The following is an 11,521-nucleotide window of genomic DNA, read 5'->3' as shown; positions in this document are numbered from 1 at the left end:
GCACCGCCCGCGCGGCCGCATTCTGGACCAGCTGGAGCCTCCGGATACTCCCCATGGGGAGCCCCATGTAAAGAGCGTTACAGTAGTCCAGGCGAGAGGTGACGAGAGCCTGAGTGACTGTGCGCAAAGCGTCCCGGTCCAGAAAGGGGCGCAACTGGTAGATCAGGCGCACCTGATAAAACGCCCCCCTGGTCACGGCTATAGTTTTTAATCTTTTTGGGGTCTGTGCCTTCTTTTGGAATAAGAGATATAATGGCTTCTATCCAGGAGTCTGGTAATTTAGATTTCTCCAACATATATACATGGATTGGGTACGCACCTACGATAGGAGGGAACAGGGAGGCAAAAGTCGTTTCTTAGGTGAAAAACTGCGGAATAAAAGTACACAATATATAAGTTGTTCCTTAAAAAAAAACTGCTTTTCAAGAGAAAAGTCTGTATAACATATTATTGGAGACAGACAGCCCAATTTATTTCATAGGGATGTTTTGAGGAAATACTCTCCTGGTTACCCTGAGCAAGTGAATAAAAAATAAAAAATAAAGTTTTTAAAAAGTCATCGAAGCCAGTGAAAATATTTAAAAAGTGAATGAGTCTTTAATGCCCCCACATCCCTCATTTGATGCCTCTTTTGGGAGGGCCCTTACACCCCAGACCATTAGCTTTCAAGGAGCAGAATCATTGCATTCAAGGTGTGATTGATAAGGTTAAGCCTATCAATAGGGTTAACATTAATGCATAATAATATATTTAATAATGGTATTTAAATTAGATTGTACTTCCTCTGCATATTTTCCTTACGAGTGATGTTCCCCAACACAGTAATAATCTAAACAAAAGGGGGCTTAGAATTGTATAACCAGGGCTTTTTTTGTCATAGAACGCCAAGAACGGAGCTCTGGCACCTTTTTTGGATAGAACCTTGTAGGGTAGGCAAGGCGGGTTGTATGACATGTGTGAGTTCCAGCACCTTTTATTTTTACAAAAAAAAAGCACTGTGTATAACCAAATTGTCATTTTTACAAAACCATCATCCAAAGAACCTTGGTTCCCAGTGCTTAATGCTAATAATGTTTCTCAAGTGCTTGTTGTGAACTGGCTAGCTGGCATTTCTGTGCTAAATGTTTTTGTTAAGTCCTGGGAATAATGGCGCTTGAGACGATTCATCTTCAACAACTCTTTATTGTTTGCTCCACTCTACGACCAACGACAACCCCAGAGGCGCGCAAGCCTCTATATATACTCTCCAATCCCCGGACAATTCCCACCAGTCACAAGGCAGTCCTTTCCCGCCTTGCGCATGCGCGCAAGGCCGGCGCCGGTCAGTCTGGTCTCGGGCAGCTTTTGCAAATGCCCGGGACTCTTGCAACTTCCCGCGCCTGCTTCTGCAGGCACGGGACACAACACCCCTCCCCCCTAGATAAAACAATGCTGCGCCCGTCATGGACACCACCTTTGGTAGAAGGATGTGAAGGAGCCGCCGTAACGTGGCAAGTCATGCTGTCTAGTAGAAACTCCTTCAGTCGACCCAGGCAACTCGTAGCGATGTAGCCTTTATTTCCGCACGCTTCTGGCGTCCACCGCGTCCGAGGCAATGAAACTCAGCTGGGCCCTTGTCCTAACGATCCTTGGACCTTCTCCCAGCTGCTTGGTAACGCTTGTCCACCTTCGTGTGGATGGTTGCTGCCACTGGAGCGCTTCGAGTGGGCCGCAAAATCTTGGCCACTCCACTTGCAGATTCTTCTGCTGATTCTCCAGCTCGCTGATCCCTCTGTAGAAATGTGTGTCTCCAAGCCCTGATCGAGGATCAGGGTTGTCGTCTGCAGCCGCACGCACCCTCCAGCGATTTCGTACTGGCAGGATAACGCTGACTTCCACGGCGTTTCTTTCCCGGACTTCTTTGGGTGAGTCTTCAAGCTTTTCTTAGCTGTAGAGACTGTATCCCACCCTCGTCGCCAGTGTTAAGTCCTGGGAATAATGGCGCTTGAGACGATTCATCTTCAACAAGTCTTTATTGTTTGCTCCACTCTACGAACAACGACAACCCCAGAGGCGCGCAAGCCTCTATATATACTCTCCAATCCCCGGACAATTCCCACCAGTCACAAGGCAGTCCTTTCCCGCCTTGTGCATGTGCGCAAGGCCGGCGCCGGTCAGTCTGGTCCCGGGCAGCTTTTGCAAATGTCCGGGACTCTTGCAACTTCCCGCGCCTGCTTCTGCAGGCACGGGACACAACAGCTTTCATTTGTTACCAGGCTAGTGTTGAAGGAAAAGTCTTCATTGTGGTTCAGTCCAAGCCGGGAATAAACAACATGGCAACTGCTTTAGAAAGAAGGTTGCAATTTATTGAAGAGGAGAGCCAGACAGAAAGATGGCTCTGGAAGAAAAGAAAGCAAGCACGCACATGCAGGGAATGGGTTTTTATACCCGCTGGGGCTTTTGTTTGGAGTTCCTGTTCCTGTTTGAGGCTTTGTATTTCCTGTGTCATATATTCTGACCTGTGTCCCTTTGGCATCTGTCGGTTAATCCTATTATATCCTGTCTTAGAGTTTGGGTGGGGTATGTAGATTTTAGGTGTCTTTGTCTTCTTAATCTTCTAGCTGGGGGCCTCCAACCTTCCTGGATTATTTACATCTGCATTTCTACAGAGCTGGTTTCTGCTTGGGGGAGGGAGACCTGGGGCTATTAAGAAAACTAGACATGCTTTTCTGCCTCTTTAAGATCCTTTGAGGAAATATATTTTTCTGCCCTTTTAATATTTCCTTCTCTGGGGGGCTGACTTCCTACACTAGGTAACATCTTCAGCAGAGTTTAGGGGATCCCTAAACTCCTCTGAAGATGTTACCTAGCCTGGTAACGAAAGGTTTGGAAACCAACCCACGAGCTCGGAGAACGAACCTTCACCCTCATCCTACACCCGAGCTACAGATATTTGCCACTATTGCAAGGTTATGAGTTCCACTTGCTGGACTGCTTTGGGCGGAATTTCTAATATTGCTTAGAAGAAAATACATGCATATTGGGATTTATAGCTAACCTGCACAAGTTTACCCACACCGAGCTAAAAGGGTCACAGAGAGCATTGGCCAGCATTCAAGGAGGAGGAGATGTCTGAAGGAGTTGGGCATATTCAAGCCTTTGACTGTCATCAATTCACTACCCGTGAGGCATTGTAAATTCTGTAGGCAGCAAGACTACAAGGAATCCTTGAAAAACTGGAACAGCTGAAAGACGAATTTAAGCTGCCTCTGGCAAAAGATGAAGTAAATGTATGTGGAAATATTCTTTAAAAATGATTAGTGGAGCATCTTCATGCTATGGGCAGCAGGATGTGAGGATAAAGCCATCGATGCTTCACACAGATCTCCAAATTACTTCCTGCAGTGTTTCATGAAGGGGGTGAAGTGGCAGCGAGAGGCATGGAGTCTCGACATCTAGTCCTGGAGAGCTGGGCCCATTGACTTCAAGGTGCCATCTTATTCCTCATGCTAGTTAACATTTAGAATCAGTTTATGCTGCACCGTTAAATCTTTAAAGCAACTGCATCAGTAGTTACGCACATATGTATTTTAGGAAGTTTTTATGGTCCCAACTGATATAATCAGGGCTTTTTTTCTCATAGAACGCCCAGAACGGAGTTCCGACACCTTTTTGGGATGGAACCTTGTAGGGTAGGCAAGGCGGGTTGTATGACGTGTGTGAGTTCTGGCACCTTTTTTTTTTTTTTTAGAAAAAAAGCACTGGATATAATTTTCAGTTCTCCGATCCTTAGATTTTCCCCTTTGAGAGACAGACTGATATCAGTGTTAAACGGGAATAAATCCTAGGGCACTTGATATGTTTCTGAGGAAACATATGAATCACTCAAAAGGTTTTCTCCATTTTTTATTAAGAAGATAACCAAGCATCACATTTAAAACTGCAAAGCAGTATTCAATCATTCTTTATTATTAAAGGTCTGGAATAGTATATTTAAATATTAGATCTTTGTTAGAAAAAAAGCCAAAAGATGTACAGAGGAATAAAAAGATAGCATTCATCTCTAAGTTTGCATCATTCATCATCATCATCATCATCATCACCACCACCTTCATCACTGTAATTAAAATATATATTTATCTCTTTAAATCATTATATTGATTTTTATAAAGTGCATGACAATTTATAACATAAGGCAACAAAATGGAGATGATTTGTGTTTCTCATCTAGTAAGCTACCCTTCTCTACTCTTAACTGTACAGGTTTGGCTTTTACATGCAGAGGTGGAAAAAGAGCCCTAATGTCTTTCAGAACAGAGCAGCTTTGATTCAAATGTCATTGATATTAAAGCCTCCAAAACGAATTCACATGAAATATTTTCAGCCTTCACTAAATAGCCTGCCTCATCATAGTAACTTGACTGCTGTATTCAATTGAGCGCACAGAATTTGAGAGGCTGATTAGTTCCACTCCTCTCCTAGGCAGAAAAGCTTTTAACTATTCTTCTCTTCCTCTTCCTCGGCATGGAGATTATTTCCCGATATGGGATGGATCCCAAATCTTATATCCATGACTGCAACACCTGTAGGATCTTGTTATTGATCTAACCATGAAAAAAATGACAGAAATGTCTAAGATACAGAAACAAACACCCCCCTATAGCGAATTAGCGTGCTTATGTTCTAGCAGCATTTTAAATGGCAGACAAATTAGCAATGTGTATACTGTGCATTCCATATTGAGCACCTGAATTTTCTTCTAAACGTCTCTTTCGATACTTGATGCCACCATTGAGCTTAAATTTGCCCCAACTCCCTTCTGTGACTCTACTATGTATTTGCTGAGGTGAGTTTGACTTTTAAAAGTGTTCTTGACTCAAGTATATGGTGGAAACATGAACTCAATCCTATCTTTAAAACTGTTTATCAGTTTAGATGCTAAGATGGAGTACAAATATTAATTAAAAAGCTCATTCAAATGATCAAAGCTAAGGAGGGTTCATTGAAGTGATGATGCATTTCTGCAGTTGAAGGAGCAAGGTTTTAAAATGGAGATGCTATATCTAAAATGGTTAGCTTGGATAATGAGAAATCCAATGTATTTTTGGGTTGCAAAGGTTCAAGCTTTCTGGTTCTAGCTTTAATGTGTGTCCCTGCAAAAGGAGCTAGCTGAAGGAGGGGCAGCTACAGGCATATGCTCACAACACATCCAACCACAGGGACTTGTTGCATGTGGGTGGGCTGCCTTTGTGCCAACTCTCAGAGAAGTACAGAAGGAAGTTAAGGCTTTGATGGAATCTTCCAATCCTAGTAATTTAGGCTAATTTCAGAGTAAAACAATCTAATCATTCTAGAAAAAGATAAATTGCTTTGCAGCAAACTCAAGGCACTTTCACAAGAATCACAGCCTAGTCTATTACCCTACTGACACCTAGTGAGCAAAGGGCAGATTTCAATCCAAATGGGAAATGTCTAGCTCTATCTTCTTATATCGTCTGTAAAATCTAACCAGCACACTCTTTTTTAAATGCTTATCTAATCTGTTTCTATCTGTGCAGAATAGTTATTTTACCTGATATATTAAAATATGTAGCGATGTATAGAGTGCAAACTGCTGTTATCACCAAGAATTAAAACCAAACAGAACTACACAATGATGAATGTTCAATATGTCTTTAAAGTAAGCAATATAATCTACTACCTAAGTTTCAGCAGGAGAACATTCACCTATAATCATGTTTTCTCTTTCAAACTGACAGTTAACTCATCTTTTAATGGTGCAGTCTTAATAAATCTCTCACCCAAATGTTTGTAGACTCCTTCGTCAAAGAGAAATTGGTCCACATCTTATTTCATATTATTTGGGACCAATGCAACAAAAAGCTACCTAAACCACACATGCTCTTGGCAAAGTCATGACTGATGACAAGATCTTTTCCTTGTCAACAAATGGCTCATATGTACTTAATTTTTCTAGAAATCAAGTAGCCCAGAGGTTGTCAAACTTAGAGTAAACATTTTACCAGTATAAAAAATAAATTAGTTTCAGTCTCCTGAGGATGGCTAAGAACTGACTCAAACATTATAGCCCCAAAATGGAAACAACTGAAAATTGCTTCTTCTCCATCAGATAATTAAGCTGCTTTGTACGCAATTTAATCTGATCATAGGAATCCTTTCTACAATCCATTAAAAAGTGATACCAAACCATTTTTCTGAACAAACCAAGCATTCTTGGATAGACTAAAAGTCAGTATTATATTTCTGGATTATTCCTCATCAACTCTTAGTAATTAGTAGTGTCAGACACTGTTTAAGGCTGAAAGCGGCAAACATGGCCATCGCTTTAATAGTGCAGAGATTCTGGCAGGAACCTGGTTTTTAAGAACGTGTCTGTATTCCCCACCAAGGAGCACATGATTAGAACCAAAGTCTTTCAGTTCCTATTATAGATTATTAAGGGCTAAAAAAGTGCTAGCCTACTTCTATGCATTTGACAAATTGCATTAAAAAAACACCCAAACCCAAGATGGTTATTTATTCTAACAAATCTTTCTTCATTTGGCTAATAAATAGATATTTTTTTTTTGCTGCTGCTGTTGAAGCATCTTATTTATTAACTAAATTTATTCATTAAATTGATGTGCTGCCCATCTCGCTGTTGAAGTGACCTGTTGATATTTGGCAGGAAATGATAAGAAGTGCATTATATTCCATAAATAAGAGCACTTTGATATCTCTTGTGTATTACAATTGTACAGGACTGAAAGCTTTTACTATCCTATAGAAAAGAGAATATACCCAGGTTCCATTTTTCATTCCACTCATTCTCTGTGGGTGCTCTTGCACAATTGGTGTCTTTCTAAGGCCACGCTACAGAGGTTTCAACTGCTGGCTTGAAAAGCAATTATTTCCTTTCATTCCTGCAAAGCAGCAATAGAGAAACCATCCAGTTTTGAAAGGCAGGTGGAATAAGATGAATCAGTTGCTCCTCAGCAAGAGACTGGAAACGTATATCACAAGTGTGGCTCTGCAGGTAGCGTGGGGTGAAGGGGAGAGAAGAAATCAATTTCTCACTGACAGAATATACACAACCTCACGAGGGGTAAAAACTTTCAGTCTGTAGCCAGTGGAAAGCTGGGCTGATTCCCCCCCCCCCCCGACTCTTGATTTCCATGTGCTTTTTCCCCCTCAGTGGCGACTCAGGAGATTTCATTGCCAAAGACTTCAAGGACCAGCGGAGTGAGCTGCATGCTATGTTCGGGCAGGAAGGAGAGGCAGCGATATTGCTTGGAATGCTCCTCATTCAGGCTCCTCAAGTCTGTGAGCTTTTGGATCATCTTGGGATAGAGCAAGCGGTTGCCTGGAGGAGGGTGTCGGCAAAGAATGTAGGTCTGCAGGATTTGTGAAAGACGGTCCTGGATGGACTCCACCAGAGCTGTGTCCTGAACGCCAGGGCGGTCTAGGAAACAAAACACATCACACGTTTTTATGTGATCGAGGTAGGCAGTAGCACCAATGACATTTCACCCTTCTCCTAATGGTATTTTTGTACGTTCCCTTAATTCCTCTCCTCCGACTCTAGGGTCACAAGTTGAACTCCTTCAAAATCACTTAAAAATAAATAATTCCGGGTTCGCTCTTGTATCCACATATCCATTACATGTCATGTGTCAAAATCAGAAAAGGAAGCATAAAAAAAAGATTATTGGAAAACCTTAAGATGAGGTATCAATGTGGCAGAGGTTAAACACACGTTTTGAAAAAAGAAAATAAAGTGGCAATGAAAACAGCAATTTGTTGGAAGAGAGGCAGAATTTTTCTTTCAATATTTCAACTGTGAGACAGCTCGAACCTTTTAAAGATGTTTTTGCATTAAAAATAAAACTGAAGTTTGGCATAAATCACAAACCAGATCTATGTAATCACATCCTGTTGTCATCTTGTTGTTATCTCTAATTCTCTGCTACTTCTTGTTATGCTCAGAAAGAAAGACACAACTTTTTTGGGGTAGAAGAATGTACTACTGTTGTGATTTTGCTCAATCGCTGGAATTTTCTACCAAAAGATATCAAAGGGGATGCTATTGAGATACCTGAAGAAGTTAATGACTGTTTTCTTGTGTCTGCTTGAAAGAAAACATCCACTTAATGGTTAAGGCGTTGCTTTAATTTTCTTAGCATTTTGGGTCAAGCAGAAATAGGCTTCCGTCAGAAATAGTTAACTCTTGTAACAGGTATGCAATGCTGATCAGATATTAATCATAAAAACAATCAAACACAGAATGCAGTGCAGGTAAGGATGTTTTCAAACAAAGGAATTCTTTTGCAATTGCAATTGGTATTCTACAGGTAGTTAATTTGTAACTTTCCCCCATTATTCTGGCCTTTTTTTCTTACCGCCTTCAATCCATTAAAGAGGACTGATGCCCATAGAGGAGAGTGGCACATGCTATCATTCTAAAAGTATTGCCAAGGGCGTTCCAGATGACAGCACAACCCTGGCATTCATACAAGGGGGAATTGTCTCTTTGTTGGTGACCTGTAATTTTGAGACAGGCCTGTGCCTACTATTCTCCTAACACATTGTAAATCCTCCAGGCCAGTTTTTCCCATCTCTTCCATTGTAACCAGCAAATGCAAACAGATGCAAGAGGGACCATAGCACAACAAACAGGACAAAACTTTCTTAAATAGCATATATCCTCACTAATAAATTATAGCATCTTGTAAGCACACACACACACACCACTACCCCTCCACTATCCCAGGCAGGGGAGGGACAGTCAAAGGGATAGATGTGGCCCGCTTGCCATAAAATGTCTGTTGTAACATCATCCAACAAATATAGTTTCTGACAAATAAGTAGCTTCCTCCAGCATCATAATCATGAGTTTAATGTTTAATTCCCACATTGACACACAGCAAATATATTTAACAAAAATTCTCAAGCCACCTTTCTCTATTTAGCAAGCTAATTAGTCTCCTCTGCTCAAAATTATCCAATAGTAGTGCGTTTTGTAACAAATAAGCTCACAAATCAAGTTTTCAGCAAATATTTTGTCCTTTTTTGAGGGGGGGGGGCCCAAATCAGCATTCTATATCCCTGAATCGTAATTTCAGAACCATTTGGCCATTAAATTGTCAACCGACACACTTCTGGAAAGAGGCACCGTGGATCTCCTCACTCTAGATTTCATTGGTCGGAAAGACGCTTGACACAAATTGAATGGCAAACATTCCTAACAATCCACATTGTGTAGGGAATGAATTGAATTGCCAAGGTTTCAAAAAGTGCCAGATCTTTTGTCAATGAATTCCTGCTCAATGTATTAAGCAATACTGCAGACTCCCAGGCTTGGTCTCCAAAAGAGGCTGTGTATCTAACTTCTTTTTATATGCTGCTTGGGGAGTGGTATTTTAACAGGTCTTCAGAGATAATACAGGAAAATTTCCTATAATCTTTGTCATTTGCCATCCTTAAGCCTACTTCATCCTTTCACTCTTGTTCCAGCCTGCTTATCACAAATAGGTCACAGCAGCCTTTTCTTAAGTCACTCCAATTTAATATCTTTTTACTCATCCTGTGGCAGGTTGCTAGAAGAGTTAATCAGATTCTATTCAGAGACGTCAGCTGAATCCCCAGACTATATATTCAATTTAGTTGAAGTCTGTCCGGGCAAGGATGTAATCTGTCAGGGGGGGAAATGCACTCTTCCCTTTCTTATTTGGCAGCCATATCATTCTATTTAGATTCAATCAATTCCATCTCGACACCATAGGTTTAGCCTCTCAATCTATTCACATGATGAAAAACAATGTTCAATTATAATCCGATTACTTTCATAAACATGCAGATTCAAGTTATTTGGAGCCTTAAGAGTTACCTGGGCCCTTTTCATCTGATCTCTGATGAAATCACCCAACTGTTGTCATAAAAAGTGACCTGGTACTTTTTGCGGTGGTTGTGCACTTGAGGGCTGCATCGACTCACTTTAGAGAAGCATTAACCACACTTTTCACTTTACTTCATGTAGGCTTTAAGCAATTGCTCATCTATGTCTACTATAGCATGTACTGTCAGAAGTCACTGCCTAGGCAAAATATTTCCTGATACTCACAGTCCTTGTCAGCTCACTCTGTTTAGTCATCTCTGCCTTAGGGAGAGAGAGAGAGAGAGGGAGAGAATTCCATACTTGGCTAGTATTTAGAGAGTATTCTGATGTCAGAGCTCCTTACCTATTTAATCTGGGGAAAGTCTCCTACTGGCACAATGCCAGAAGGTCATAGGTTTTTAATTCCATAGCTGCTTTAATGCCATGCAAAAGAGCTATATTTATCCTGGATCTCTCTCTCTCTCTCTCTCTTTTTTTTTTCATCCTCTCACTTATTTGGAATCTGCCTCAAACAAAAGTAATTCTTCCAAGGAAGATTTGCTCAGTTTTTTTAAAAAAAACAACAAGATGTATTGACAAGAAGGGATAGTGATATAATAATGTCAGCAAATAAACTATTCCCAGTTTAGAACCATTTCCTGCAAACTAATGAAGAGGTAGTAATTTTCGCTGTTGTGAAATAGGCTGAAGGTGGCTCACTCCAAACAGAGCCTGCCTCACAGGTACAAAAGGGGCACAAGGTGAGGTGGGGAGCAGCTATCAATAACCATGAATTCCATCAGTAACGAGTGTCACAGAGGGATGGGTGTGAATGGCTGTGGCTAGCAACACTCTGTAGCAGTCTACGGAGTAGGCAAAAGGGTGTAGGTACAAATAATACAATAAAAAGTATAGTCACCTAAAACGTCAACAAAAGCAGCAGAAATCTGTACTGTGCTTTGATGACAGAACTAGCAATGTGCAGATTGTACAGCCTGCTCTCTTTTTTCATTAAAATTAAATTTGTTCACTGATCTAGTGGAGAGAGGGTTAGTCCTGTTTTTAAACACAGGTCTAGCATTCCTCCAAACTACTGATAAATGGGTTTAAAAATAGGCCTAGTATTGTTTCAGAAGAAACCTGACAATATAGGAGGCTACATTAGACCTAAGAAGCATTTTGGAAAATGGTTGTAAACATTATCTAGGCAGATGTATCAGTGAAAGCCAGATTTCTAATTTTTCCTGCAAGTCAAGTGGCCCCAGATGGCAATGCTTAGTGGCCAGAATAGAGGGGGCACATCTGGAACAGCTGGACCAACGGGAGCTGGGCAAATCCTACCCTAACCATGTCAGGTACATCACCAATGAAGTGTGCTAGATAGTGTCCACAGCAAAACATGGGGGGAGAAAAGTGAAAACACTAGTTTAAGACCAGAAGAGCTAAAGGTAACTCTAAATTGTTTTAATTGTGGGCTGGGGATGAGACAAAGGAAATATCATGAAGATATGGCACATAAAAATGTTATTGGTACATGTTCATGCAGCAGTTAGGTTGGAGATGAACACTTCTGCTTGGAAACAGCCAAGTATTGATATCACTATAAACTCAGAATATCCTGATGTTTGAATGTATCTGAAAACAATCAGAACAGTCTAATCTAGCCAA

The 11,521-nt window shown here is 41.0% G+C and overlaps 1 protein-coding gene across 1 annotated transcript in view; it reads right to left on the bottom strand.

The window, feature by feature from the left end:
- Positions 1 to 7,134: 7,134 nt before the first annotated feature.
- Positions 7,135 to 11,521, bottom strand: part of VDR (vitamin D receptor) — a 53,181-nt gene continuing 48,794 nt past the window's right edge. Inside the window, exon 9 of the mRNA XM_015820611.1 lies at positions 7,135 to 7,441. Within this exon, the coding sequence (XP_015676097.1) occupies positions 7,182 to 7,441 (260 nt within the window). The 3' untranslated portion in view covers positions 7,135 to 7,181. The remainder of the gene's footprint in view (positions 7,442 to 11,521) is intronic.

This window comes from Protobothrops mucrosquamatus, unplaced genomic scaffold, assembly GCF_001527695.2.
Source record: "Protobothrops mucrosquamatus isolate PMUCROS unplaced genomic scaffold, P.Mucros_1.0 scaffold_155, whole genome shotgun sequence".
Lineage (NCBI taxonomy): Eukaryota > Metazoa > Chordata > Lepidosauria > Squamata > Viperidae > Protobothrops > Protobothrops mucrosquamatus.
The sequence above is the reverse complement of the archived record's forward strand: the minus strand, read 5'-3'. Positions and strand labels throughout refer to the sequence as shown.